The sequence below is a fragment of the Scyliorhinus canicula genome, chromosome 9 (assembly GCF_902713615.1).
Source record: "Scyliorhinus canicula chromosome 9, sScyCan1.1, whole genome shotgun sequence".
Lineage (NCBI taxonomy): Eukaryota > Metazoa > Chordata > Chondrichthyes > Carcharhiniformes > Scyliorhinidae > Scyliorhinus > Scyliorhinus canicula.
Genome location: NC_052154.1, coordinates 67,035,239 through 67,049,933, shown reverse-complemented (window position 1 = coordinate 67,049,933; position 14,695 = coordinate 67,035,239). Strand labels below are relative to the sequence as shown.

General features: G+C 49.1%; 1 protein-coding gene across 6 annotated transcripts in view; it reads right to left on the bottom strand.

Moving 5' to 3' along the window:
- LOC119971381 (centrosomal protein of 72 kDa-like) overlaps nucleotides 1-14,695 on the bottom strand; it is a 179,775-nt gene that overhangs the window by 93,758 nt on the left and 71,322 nt on the right. For all 6 annotated transcript variants that reach the window (XM_038806830.1, XM_038806831.1, XM_038806833.1 and 3 more), the window contains exon 5: nucleotides 13,751-13,851. In XM_038806830.1, the coding sequence (XP_038662758.1) occupies nucleotides 13,751-13,851 (101 nt within the window). The remainder of the gene's footprint in view (nucleotides 1-13,750; nucleotides 13,852-14,695) is intronic.

Here is a 14,695-nt window from a genome sequence, read left to right as displayed (position 1 = left end):
CGGTGTTTACGCCGGCGTCAACACTTGGCAGGGATTTCAGAGAATCCCGGCCCAGATCTTTGAAATTGTAATCCATTCCCTCATGCCCCCACTAATCCTGGGACGGGGGGGGTATAATTCCTTATTCCTCAGGGGCAACATTTTCCCTACAAACTTCCAAGACCCCACCATCAGGCTCAAATAAGGGCCATAAGTCTGCACTGTGTGCGAAACAGTCACTCATTTGTAATTTTCGCTGAATTAACCAATTAGTGGCCAGACATAGGTTTACAGTGCAATGCAGGTTGGCTGATGAATTCTTGAAACTCAAAGATCAATCGGCAGTCCTCCAATTGGAAAGTAATAGGCAGGCTGCATTTCCAGTTAACGCGAAAGGAAGATTGCCCAAGATGGAGGTACTCTCTCACCAACAAATTCAAATCATAAATTGGCCTCAGCAGCTGCGTCACTATTGACAAGGGTGAATCCTTCCACAGGGTAGCCTACAGCCGTAGCTGAAGTCAAGCAAGCAAGCACTGAGCACCATCAAACCTGCCTGCAATGCTCCACTCCCCATCAGCTTCCCCACAATTCCCACTCCATTCGGCTACTGGTTGAGAGTCTCCAGGTAGTTACACTGTTCCACATTGCCTTCTGGAACCTAGAGGCATACTAGAAAATTTCAGTCAGCTTCTAAAAATAGGCCAAAATAGGCCCTTAACAAGCTGAATTGTGAATTGGCTACCCCTCCCATGTGCAGGCAGGTCGTCATGCTTTCCTCTCTTCCCCCTTCTCCCAAACCCTTCCATTTCCAGGAAAATGGGTGGAGCCAGAATACTGGCATGCCAGCTGGTGGCACAGATTTTCACATGGCCCACTCTGTGCCCACTCCCACTGGAGCGTAAAACATTCCGTCCTGCATACATGGTACCTTAAATCTAGATTTTGAAATTTGGATATTTCTATCTAATTTTGTAATGGAGTATTCATTATCATTAAAATTATTAGGGGAGACAGTGGCCTAGTGGTAAAGTCACTGGAATAGTAATCCAGAGGCCAAGTTAATGGTTTGTGGGCAAGAGGTCAAATCCAACCACAGTAGCTGATGGAATTTGAATTTGATTAATAAATCTGGAATATAATGCTAGTCTCAGTGGGGGTGACCATGACGACTATCATTGACTGTTGTAAAACCCCATCTGATTCACTAATTTCCTTTAGGGAAGGAAATCTACCATCTTTATCTGATCTGACCTACATATGACTCCAAACCCATAACAAAGTGGTTGATTCATAATTTATTTCTGAAACAGCCTAGTAAACCACTCAGTTCAAGGGGTGAAAAGGTTTAGTGACTAAAATGCTTCAGTGACAATCAAGTTTCAAATAAATGTTGCAATGACACGCACAGAAGCACATTCCAACGGCCTTATCAAAAATATCATAAGGCACTTAACCTCAGATCCCAAGGCAACATGTTTATTTATTATTAGCCTGCCAAGCAACCAAAGCAGAAATACCACAACCGCACAGTGATTTCTGTATTGACGTAAGGAGGAACCTTGGTACTAACAGGCTGTTTGATTTTCTTTTGCTGATTCCATGATTTTGCTGTGCCCCTAGCAGGTGTACATAGATTCACTGAGGGAGGCAACACAATGGGTCGTGCTACCTATGCATCATTCATCATTGACACTGTCAAAGAAAGCCATGTGCACTGCACAGGTATAAATGTGCAAAGCTGCTTGCCCCAGTGTATCAACTTCTCCCCAGAAGTTATTCTTAAATCACTCCCTCACACCTGGCTTGCAGGGTTATTGGCTGAAATACTGGAATACATTATCTACCATTCTTCTCAGCCACAACAGGGATACAGCTTAGACGAAAGACTGAGGTATAACAGTTTGTCTCATCATTGTAATAAGTTTCATTTGATTTCAACTGCACAGTGGCACACTGATCAACCCTCGGTCCAGCACACCCAAATACAGAACAGCAGAAGACTAGGATGAATAACTAAACAATATAATTTTCAAGATGAAATTTCAATATAAAAATATGCTACATCATGCTGAAGCAACCAAACAAATTAAAATAATAATTAAAACAATGAAACTATAGACTGAGAAAAACCCAGCTCTGCCTGGAGGGTTAGGGGGTACCAGAATGATTGCAGTTGGAGGCAGGGGGGGGTTTAAAAGCAGCTCCATAAAAGTTGCTGCTATGTGTGGAGGAACTGTGAAATTGAGCTTTTTTTGTCATCATTAAAGAGCAGACAACTGTGGTGAGAAAGTGAGCAAGAAAATGTGGCCAGAACGTTAGCAATGTCTTCAGGAGCTGGAAGCCATGCTAAATATGGTGGAAACGGCCAAAGCCAACCAGTCATGTTTCTTGGATGACTGCCTGTTGGAGGAAAATGTAATTGGTCCGATTAGTAAACTTGCATGCAACACAAAGGTTGGTGGAATTGCGGATAGCAATAAGGATCATCAGAGAATACAGCAGGATATAGATCGATTGGAGACTTGAGCGGAGAGATGGCAGATGGAGTTTAATCCGGACAAATGGGAGGTGATGCATGTTGGAAGGTCTAATGCAGGTGGGAAATATATACAGAACCCTTAACAGTATTGACAGGCAGAGGGATCTGCATTTACAGGTCCACAGGTCACTGAAAGTGGCAACGCAGGTGGAAGCAGGTATGATAGTGACGTTTCAGGGGCATCTTAACAAATGCACAAATAGAATACGCCCACACACTGTAAAAGGATACGGGCCCTGGAAATGTAGAAGGTTTTAGGTTAGATGGGCAGGATGGTCAGCGCAGGCCTGGAGGGCCGAAGGGCCTGTTCCTGTGCTGTACTTTTCTTTGTTCATTATATAGAAGGGGGACTCATGATAAAAGGAATCACAATGCCCAGGAGCAAGGACAGATTAGTGAGTCCCTAATCTGGTGGTGCTAACTCCAGCGGAAGAGCAAGGTCCACTCATCTCAGAAAGTCAGGGGTCTCAGAGGGGGGGCAAGAGTCCAGTGGACAAGGGAGAGATTGAGGGAGGGTATGAGAAACGTGGGACAGCAGTTGTAAGACTGATAGGTAGAATCTACTAATCCCTTATGTTTATCCATTCAGAAGTCATTGCTATCCAGATCTTGAATCTGAGAAGCAACCCAAATGCATGTACTCCAATTCTTAAATGCTGATGAAAACTTAAGTTTGCTTTCTCTCCCTCAGATGTGGCATCTTCCAGATCGCAGACTGATCCGTAAGACCCTTCCTTAACATCGGAGGTAGATGTCCAGCCAGCAGGATGGCACAGTGGTTAGCACATGCCTCAAACTCCAGGGACCTGGGTACGATTCTGACCTTGAATGACAGTGTAGAGTTTGCACGTTCGCCCAGTGTCTGCGCGAGTTTCCTCCAGGTGGTTCCTGTTTCCTCCCACGGTCCAAAGATGACCAGCTAAATTGCCCCTTAGTGTCCAACGGTTGATGAGGTTACAGGGATAGGGTGTTCTTTCGGAGGGTCTTTTGATGGGTCAAATGGCCTCCTTCTGCACTGTAGGGATTCTAGATGCACCATATCACATCTTCTCTCGACAGATGCACCACCTCAAATAGAGGTACGTCGGTGGGATTCAGCGTTCTAGAACAGATGGCAGCATACACTGGGGAAGGCATGCCACGCTTATTTGAGTAATTGATGGAGGCAGAGAATCCTTAGGGGACCAACAATCACAAGATTGCTGGCAACCGCGACAATACTGAGCCTAAGGCAGATTATGAGCCTCTGGGTGTCCAGCAGGAAATACGTGAAGATCTGGGGGTCTGGGGTCCATGTTCTCTGTACTAAAGGAGTCCATGCGAAGCGTGAGCACTGTACAGTTCCACAACTCTGAGCGCACAGCCTCCTCCATAGAGAGAGGGGTAACTCTCATGGAGTGGCAGCCCCAAGAACTCAATCTGGCATTTAGGGGATTGCGTTCAGATGTGCAAGTCCACACACTGTAGACAACCTGCAGCTCCATGTGCCTGAAGACTCCTCTCAGGGTGCTCTTGACGATGGCAGCAGCTCCTCTGCCCCTTTGCCAGTGACCGTCACATGTGAGAAGACTTTAACATCCAGAGGATGGCCATCAAAGTCATCAAGGCAGACAGGACATCAGAGTCAGCAGCCTGCCTCCAGTGCAGCTGCCAGCGAGTGGAACATCTAGACACAACACTCGGAAGGTGAAATTAAGTTATTGCACTCACAGAAGGGGAATTATTCACAGGTGAATAATTTCTCATTGTCACTTGTGTAATGATGTATGTAGCTGTCACACATCGCAACTGAAATGTTGACATCATGTCAAATGGCTTTATTGTGCTTTATGACATCGTGGAAGCCTCCAATTCTGTGCAAGACCTTGATTGGGCTGCAAAGGTATTTCAGAGGGAGGGACAGGACTGTAGGGTACCAGGAGGGGATATCATAAGCCCTGAACAGTAAGGTGATAGTCTGTTTGCAAAGATCTGGAGTCCTGATTTTGGGGGCCGACTGGAAACTCCTTTCAATCAAGGCCTCCTTGGCCCCCATAAGCATCCTCATTGCTGGATCTTCTTCCAGTTCAGCGCTAGATTCACCCTCAGCAGCATCACTGCCTTCACCCTCCATCTGCTCCCCCGTTGAAAGTGGCCAATTGTGAAGGGCACAGGAGACAACCACTACAAGGGAAACAAGTTCAAGAGGATATTCCAGAGATCCTCCTGAGCAGTCCAGACAGTGAAACCTCATTTGAGGAGGCCTCTTGTCCTCTCAATGTTGCTCCTTGTGGAGGCCTGACTCCGGTTATACCTCCCTTTCGTAGGTGTCCTTGGGTGTCAGAGTGGTGTTATCAGCCACCATTTAGGCGGATATCCTTTGTCCCCTATCAATGTGTCATCCAACTGGGCTGAGGCTATGAATAGCCTTGGTACTTGGGAGTGATGAAGATGGGCATGCATCATGGCAGCTTCCAGGTACCTGGCACAAACCTGCAGGATCTTGTGACGGTAATTTCACACACACTATCTGAACATTTGATTTGATTTGATTTATTGTCACATGTACCGAAGTACAGTGAAAAGTAGTTCTCTGTGGCTGAGGGAACATACACAGTATGTACATAGGAGACAAAAAGAATAATCAACAGAGTACATTGAAAAATGGTACATCGAAAAACGGTGATTGGTTACAGTGCGGAACAAGGGGCCAAACAAAGCAAATACATGAGCAAGGGTAGCCTAGGGTGCCGTGAATAGTGTTTTTACAGGGAACAGATCAGTCCAAGGGGGAGTCGTTGATGAGTCTCATAGTTGTGGGGAAGAAGCTCTTCCTATGTCTGGATGTGCGGGTCTTCAGATTTCTGTACATTCTGCCTGATGGAAGGGTCTGGAAGAAGGCAATGCCTGGGTAGGAGGGGTCACTGATAATGTTGTTGTGGTGGTATGATTAGCATAGCTGCCTGCCATTGGTGAACACCGGCTTACCATTGGCCCTGGTCGATCATGTGCCTCTCGACCGATTGGTTGAGACCAGTCATGTGACGGCTCCCCGATTGGTCGAGAGGCTGAGTTAACCCCGCCCTGTATAATTACCCAGTACTCCCGGCGGTCGTCCATATTCTGTAATCGACCGTAGGGCTAACATCTAGCTGATTAAAGCCATACCTTTGTACAGCAACTCGTCTCGCGTTCAATTGATGGTACATTAATTTAATCAGCTAGAATTTTGAAGATGGTGCTCCGGATCAAGCCCGAATGCCTCCGCATCAGCCCGCAAACTCAGAACGCATCGGAAATCTTCAAACATTGGCTGGCGTGTTTCAATGGCTACCTGGCGTCCGCAAGCAGTCCCCCCCACCATGGCACAGAAGCTTCACATTCTCCACTCCAGCATGGGCATGGCGGCCTACGCGATGATAGGGGAAGAATAAGATTACGACGTGGCCATGGATAAGCTGAAAGGACAGTTTCTTAAGCCGGTAAACCGAGTGTTCGCCCGACATCTGCTGGCTACCAGACAACAGCTCCCCGGTGAGTCCTTAGACGATTTTTACCAGGCCCTCGCTGTCCTGGGGAGGAATTGCACCTGCCTCCAGGTTTCAGCCACTAGGCACATGGAACTTTTGATTAGAGATGCTTACGTGGCTGGGATGCAGTCTGCCGCAATCTGCCAGCGAATGCTGGAAAAAGATGACCTCAGCCTAACTGAGACACGGACTCTCTCCACCTCCCTGGAGTCGCCGACTTAAACGCCCGCGCCTATGTCCCCAGCCGTGCTGCAGCGCCCTGGACCTCCTGGCACACTTCCCCACCGCAATCCGCCGCTCCCGACCCCCCTCAGGCCTGCGCCGCGAGACGCCCCGACAAGTCTGCGGGGCCCCACTGCTATTTATGTGGGTTCGCCAAACACCCTCGCCCGCGCTGCCCGGCCCGTTCCGCCCTTTGTAAGAGCTTCGGGAAGAAGGGCCATTTTTCGTCGGTCTGCCAGGCCAAATCGATCGCTGCTGTGCCGCTCAGCAACCGGGGATCCCCCCCTCCGGGCCTTTCCGGGCCCTTCCAGCGCACCGCGCCAATCTCTCCCCCCCCCGCCTCCGGGCCCCAACGCCCGGCCTGCGCGTCTCTCTGCCCCGGCTCTCAGCCGCTCCGATCGGCCCGCTGGCATCGCTAACCCCGCCCCCAGCAACCACGAGGGTCCCGTGGGCGCCGCCATCTTGGGCCCCGGATGCCACGTGCGGGTCCTGGGCACCGCCATCTTGGGGCACCGACTACACGTGCGGGTCCTGGGCGCCGCCATCTTGGGGCCCCGACTCCACGTGCGGGTCCTGGGCGCCGCCATCTTGGGGCTCCGACTCCACGTGCGGGTCCTGGGCACCGCCATCCTGGACTAGCACACAAGGTCCTGCCAGCACCTACTCGGCCGCCGACGACTATGACGATGGACCTTCTCCACGGCTCCCGGCCATTCAGCTCGACCAGTCACGTCCACGCACGCTCGCCAAAACGACAACGCTGATCCACCTCAACGGCCACGAGACGGGCTGCCTGCTGGACTCCGGGAGCACGGAAAGCTTCGTACACCCTGACACGGTAAGACGCTGCGCGCTCCCTGTCCATCCTGTAAAACACAAAATCGGGTTAGCCTCAGGTTCGCACTCCGCCCGCATCACCGGATGCTGCATCGCGGACCTCACGGTCCAAGGGAAGGTTTTTAAAAATTATAAACTCCTTGTCCTCCCCGGTCTTTGCGCACCGGCACTCCTAGGACTGGACTTCCAGTGCAACCTGCAGAGCTTCACCTTCCAATTCGGCGGCCCTATACCCCCCCTCACTGACTGGAGCCTCACGTCCCTCAAAGTGGACCCCCCTCCTTGTTTGCTAATCTCACCCCCGATTGCAAACCCGTCACGACACGGAGCAGACGGTACAGCGCCCAGGACCGGTCCTTCATCAGGTCCGAGGTCCATAGGTTGCTGAAGGAAGGGGTCATCGAGGCCAGCAACAGTCCCTGGCGAGCCCAAGTGCTGGTGGTCCGGACTGGGGAGAAAAACCGGATGGTCATCAACTACAGCCAGACCATCAACCGGTTTACGCAACTGGACGCGTACCCTCTCCCCCGTATTTCCGCCATGGTAAACGAGATTGCAAAATACAAGGTCTTCTCCACTGTGGACCTCAAGTCCGCCTATCACCAGCTCCCCATCCGCGCGAGTGACCGCAAGTACACCAACCTCCGAAAATTCCTCCAAACCGCAAAACTCCTTAACCTTACTTACAATAAGGATAAGTGCGTGTTTAGCACCGACCATCTAGCCATCCTACATGCCACGTAGCGTAGTGCGTAATGGAGTGATAGGCCCCGACCCTGAACACATGCGCCCTCTTATGGAACTCCCTCTCCCCAATACCCTCAAATCCCTCAAACGCTGCCTGGGTTTCTTCGCTTACTACGCCCAATGGGTTCCCAATTACACCGACAAGGCCTGTCTCCTCATTCAGTCCACGACCTTCCCGCCGCCGTCAGAGGCCTGCCAGGCCTTTAGCCGCATCAAAGCGGACATCGCAAAGGCCACGATGCGCGCCATCGACGAGTCCCTCCCCTACCAGGTCGAGAGCGACGCATCAGATGTAGCTCTGGCGGCCACCCTGAACCAAGCGGGCAGACCCGTGGCCTTCTTCTCCAGAACCCTCCAGGCTTCCGAACTCCGCCACTCCTCAGTGGAAAAGGAAGCCCAGGCCATAGTCGAAGCTGTGCGACATTGGAGGCACTATTTGGCCAGCAGGAAGTTTACCCTCCTCACAGACCAACGGTCAGTGGCCTTCATGTTCGATAATGCACAGAGGGCAAGATTAAGAATGACAAGATCTTACGGTGGCGGATCGAGTTGTCCACGTACAACTACGATATCTTGTATCGTCCTGGGAAGCTCAATGAGCCTCCTGATGCCCTGTCCCGCGGTACCTGCGCCAGCGCGCAGATAGACTGCCTCCGCTCCCTCCACGCGGACCTCTGCCATACAGGGGTGACCCGTTTCTACCATTTCATAAAGGCCCGCAACCTGCCTTTCTCCATCGAGGAAGTCAGGACAGTAACCCGTGACTGTTACATCTGTGCAGAGTGCAAACCGCACTTCTACCGCCCCGAGCGCGCGCATCTGATCAAAGCATCCCGCCCCTTCGAACGTCTCAGCATTGACTTCAAAGGGCCCCTTCCCTCTAGCAACCGCAACATTTACTTCCTGACGGTAATCGATGAATACTCCCGCTTCCCCTTCGCCATTCCCTGCCCCGACATGACCACATTGACCGTCATTAAGGCCCTCCTCTCCATCTTCTCCCTGTTCGGCTACCCCGCGTACATACATATCGATCAGGGGTCCTCATTTATGAGCGACGAGCTGCGTCAATTCCTGCTCAGCAGGGGCATTGCCTCTAGCAGGACGACCAGCTATAACCCTCGGGGTAACGGACAGGTCGAGCGGGAGAATGGTACCATATGGAAGACCATATTACTGGCCCTCCGGTCCAGAGACCTCCCTATTTCCCGATGGCACGAGGTTATCCCCGATGCCCTACATTCTATCCGCTCACTCCTCTGTACCACAACAAATCAGACACCTCATGAACGTCTTCTTGTTTTCCCCAGGAAGTCGTCCTCCGGATCCCCTCTCCCGACGGGGCTGGCCGCCCCCGGACCCATCTTGCTCCGGAAGCATGTGCGGGTGCACAAGTCCGACCCATTGGTGGAACAAGTCCAGTTACTCCACGCTAACCTGCAGTATGCGTACGCGGAGTACCCCGACGGTCGGCAGGACACGGTCTCCCTCCGGGACCTGTCACCCGCCGGCGTGCGGCCCTCCTCCCCTTCACCACAGCCTTTGTTCTTTTTCCCTTAGCGCCCCACCCAGGCCACCCCTCCCCCATCCATGGCGTCTCCACCACCAGCCCGGGTTACGGAGACAGTTCAAGGACCATCGCTCCCGGAGTCCAGGACATCAGCGGAACCAACACCATCAGCTGAACCAACGTCACCAACTCCACTGTGGCGGTCTGCCAGGACGTCACGGGCAACAAAAAGGCTGATCGAGTCCATTTAACTTTCAACACCACCATGGACTTTGTATGGACAGTGTGTACTGTTGTTAAATGTCTGGGCCAGTGGGAAGCCAAGGATACATTTTTTTTTCCTTCTCTCACTACTACTCAAACCACCAGTTCTCCCCCCCCAGCTCTCGTTGACCGCCCCCCCCGGCTTCTTTCTCCGCAAGGGGTGAATGTGGTGGTATGATTAGCATAGCTGCCTGCCATTGGAGCAGAACACCGGGTTATCATTGGCCCTGGCCGATCATGTGCCTCTCGACCGATTGGTTGAGACCAGTCATGTGACGGCTCTCCGATTGGTTGAGAGGCTGAGTTAACCCCGCCTCCAGGGCGGGGTATAAATACCCAGTACTCCCGGCGGTCGTCCATATACTGTAATCAACCGCAGGGCTAACATCTAGCTGATTAAAGCCATACTTTTGTACAGCAAGTCGTCTCGCGTTCAATTGATGGTACAGCAGTTGTCTTGCCTTCCTGAGGCAGCGGGAGATATATACAGAATCAATGTGGGGGTGGAAAGCTTGTGTGATACGTTGGCTGAGTTCACCACACTCTGCAGCTTCTTGCGATCTTGGACCGAGCAGTTGCCATACCAGGGTGTGATGTGGCCGGATAGGTTTTGATTTGATTGGATTTATTATTGTCACATGTATTAGTATACATTGAAAAGTGTTGTTTCTTGCATGCGATACAGACAACGCATACTGTACATAGGGAAGGAACGAGAGACTACAGAATGTAATGTTACAGTCATAGCTGGGGTGTAGAGAAAAGATCAACTTAATACGAGGTAGGTCCATTCAAAGTCTGATTCAAAAGGCAGCAGGGAAGAAGCTGTTCCTGCATTGGTTGGTACGTGACTTTAAACTTTTGTATCTTTTTCCTGACGGAAGAAGGTGGAGGAGAGTATGTCCAGCGTGTGTGGGGTCCTTAATTATGCTGGTTGCTTTTCCGAGGCAGCGGGAATTATAGATAGAGTCAATGGATGGGAGGCTGGTTTGCGTGATGGACTGGGCTACAATCACGACCTTTTGTTGTTTCCTGCTGTCTTGGGCAGAGCAGGAACCATACCAAGCTGTGATACAACCAGAAAGAATGCTTTCAATGGTGCATCTGTAAATGTTGGTGAGAGTCATAGCTGATATGCCAAATTTCCTTAGACTTCTGAGAAAGTAGAGTCGTTGGTGGGCTTTCTTAACTATATTGTCAGCATAGGGAGACCAAGACAGGTTGTTGGTAATCTGGACACCTAAAAACTTGAAGCTCTCACATTTTCTACTTCATTCCCATTGATGTAGACAGGGGCATGTTCTCCACTACACTTCCTGAAGTCAATGAAAATCTCCTTTGTTTTGCTGACATTGAGGGAGAGATTATTGTCATCGCACCAGTTCACCAGATTCTCTATCTCATTCCTGTACTCTTTCTCGCCATTGTTTTAAATTCGACCCACTATGGTGGTGTCATCAGCAAATTTGAAAATCGAGTTGGAGGGGAATTTAGCCACACAGTCATAGGTGTATAAGGATGCTCTCTATCGCACATCTGAAGACGTTTTTGAGAGTCGATGCAGAGCTGCCAAATTTCTTTCGTTTCCGTAGGAAGTAGAGGTGTTGTTGGGCTTTCTTGACTGTTGCATCAACGCGAGTGAACCAGGACAGACTGTTGGTGATGGTGACCCCCAGAAACTTAAAGCTATCAACCATCTCCACTTCAGAGCCATTGATGCAGACGGGACTGTGTGTCATGTTACGCACACATTCAGATTGGAACACTTTTTAAAAATGTATTGATGGGATGTAGGTGTCCCTGGCTAAGCCAGCTCTTATTGACCATCCTTATTGCTCTGGAGAAGGTGGTGAACTGTTCTTGAACCGGTGAGGTCCATGCAGAGTAGGTACACCCACAGTGCTGTTAGGGAGCGAGTTCGCGGATTTTGACTCAGCGATAGTGAAGGAACGGTGATATATTTCCAAACCAGGATGGTGTTTGGCTTGGAGGGAACTTCCAGGAGGTGATATTACCATGTTTCTTCTTCCCTTGTCCTTCTTGATGTTAGCACCTTCTGAACCCACGAATGCTATCCAGGAAACCTTGGTGAGGTCCCACAGTACATTTTGTAGATAGCACACACTGCTGCCACTATGCATTGGACTGGATGTTTGTGGATGGAGTGCCAATCAAACTGGTTTTGTCCTGGATGCTGTCAAGCTTCTGGAGTGTTGTTCAAGCTGCATTCATCCAGGTCCCCGACATTCACGCAGGTGCATGAATAGGCATATGTGTGCACTCAAAGGCTCCAGGGAAACCCTGCTACAACTCTGCAAGGATCTCCCACAGACCTCTGGAACGAACCCGAAGCATAAAAATGTAGGGCAACTGTGACTTACAGAACCGCAGGTATTGGGTGGCCAACTGAACAGTTTGCAGCTATCTTGGGTCCAATCATGTCACATATTGAGGTGAACGTGTCTCTTGTGAGGCAGAGCCTTCTTTGACACTGTACCTCTGTCATTTCAAGGTAGCTACATCACAGCTTGTATACTAGGTACTCATGCCTTCCCCTGCTCTTTCTCCCTTGCAAAGTCTGCTGGGCTTTGACCCCTTCAGGTTCTGCCTCTTGAGGGCAGACAGGCTCTTATTACGACATCTGCGGCCAACTGGTATGTTTTCCCTTCTTGTCCTCTCCTTCTCACCTGAAAAGGTCCCTCGAGCAGAGTACAAACACCGTTCTCAAACCTTATGCTTGCAGAGGTTTGACCTAAAGTATGGGGCCTGTCTGCAGAAAGCCTCTGCGAAAATTTAAACCTCCTAAAGTCAGGTAAATGAACACAATGCTTCAATAAATGAACTACAATGAACACACTCGCACCTCCATTTGAAACTCCTACCTCCTCATCTCTCTATTTCTTCTGGCTCTTATATCCCACCCTAGATCCATAAAGTTGAAAAAATATGAAACCTGCCTGACAGGTTCATAGTAAGAAGTCTTACAACACCAGGTTAAAGTCCAACAGGTTTGTTTCAAACACGAGCTTTCGGAGCACGGCTCCTTCTTCAGGTGAATGGAAAGGCTTGTTCCAGAAATGTTTATATAGACACAGTCAGAGATGCCCCGGAATGCGAGCACCTGCAGGCAATCAAATCATCAAAGATGCAGAGAGAGAGGTAACTCCAGGTTAAAGAGGTGTGAATTGTCCCAAGCCAGTTCAGTCGGTAGGCCTCTGCAAGTCCAGGCTTGTTGGTGGGGGCCGAATGTAATGCGACATGAATCCCAGATCCCGGTTGAGTCCGCATTCATGCGTGCGGAACTTAGCTATAAGTTTTTGCTCAGCAATTTTGCGTTGTCGCGTCTCCTGAAGGCCTCCTTGTAGAATGCTGACCCGGAGATCAGAGGCTCTGATCTCCGGGTCAGCATTCTACAAGGAGGCCTTCAGGAGACGCGACAACGCAAAATTGCTGAGCAAAAACTTATAGCTAAGTTCCGCACGCATGAATGCGGACTCAACCGGGATCTGGGATTCATGTCGCATTACATTCGGCCCCCACCAACAAGCCTGGACTTGCAGAGGCCTACCGACTGAACTGGCTTGGGACAATTCACACCTCTTTAACCTGGAGTTACCTCTCTCTCTCTGCATCTTTGATGATTTGATTGCCTGCAGGTGCTCGCATTCCGGGGCATCTCTGACTGTGTCTATATAAACATTTCTGGAACAAGCCTTTCCATTCACCTGAAGAAGGAGCCGTGCTCCGAAAGCTCGTGTTTGAAACAAACCTGTTGGACTTTAACCTGGTGTTGTAAGACTTCTTACTGTGCTCACCCCAGTCCAACGCCGGCATCTCCACATCATGACAGGTTCATGTGTAAGCTTAAAAGTGCAGTGCATAGATCTCTCAAAATTCAGAATAATTCATCTTAATTGGTCCTTTAATTGCCGGCAGACAAGCATCTTATATTCACCCCCAACCCGCAAACCAAATTATCACGAGGTGGGCAGGATGATGTTGGGAAGCTCTCCTGGTAGTATCAGATGCCATTTCACACTGATTACGGACTGCCACACGTAAAATTCTGGCCACTGAATCTAAACACTGAACGGATTGTAAGGATAGATATGAGGTGATATTCAAATATATAACACTTACCAGTTTTATAATCTGATGCAGCATCCCACTTGTTTTTCATTGATGAATGCAGAGAGTCCTGGTCATCTTTGTCATATGCAAAGTTCCTCTTTACAGGGTTCCTGAAATTAGCAGTGGGACAGAAAGTCAGAAACCAAATTAAATCAGTCACACTCTGGTTCCAACTGTAACAAACATTCAACTATCCACTGTGGAGGCATTTAAAAATCACGGAAATGCCAGTGAGCTCAAACGGTGGCCTCATAACTAAGTAAAATGTTTAACAAGATGCAAATAGTGGAAATCTGAAATAAATGCTACAATATTGGATGAAAGAGAAATATTTACATTTCAGGAGGTCTCTTTCATCAGAATTGCTCTGGTGAAAGAGGACCCGAAAACATTTCTTTTTTCATTGTGAAGACTTTTTAATAATTCACAAATAAAGCTAAAAAATGAAATAAAACTGTATTTTTCATTAATCCCCTATGGCCATTCACTTTAGAAAAAGTTTAAAATAAATGATTTTGTAAATTAAATGATTTTGTAAAACAAAAATTAGTCTTAAAGGCATTTTCTCACAGCAGCTGCTTTAATACTCCTGTTCTTAGTGAGTGTCACTCTCCAGCCAGGATTGACTTCCACCTTCAATATTATTGGCAATACAGTATTTGCAGGCCTCCAAATATCATTTTATCTGTCCCTCCAGTTCTCTTACAAGCACGAGCAATCCTTGCACACATTTAATGACATTTTCCCTTGGAATATTTTACTATGTTAAAGACATTATATAAATGGAAGTTGTTGCTGTATACACGAATAAAACGATCACTAAATTATTCTACCATTAATTGCATTGCAATTTAGACCAATACAGTTCTCACTTGCTCTTCACACCGGCGTGCTTTTCAGCAAGGATCATAGGACAGTGCCCCAAGTTGTGAGTTTCAATGCCTCAGCTAAAGA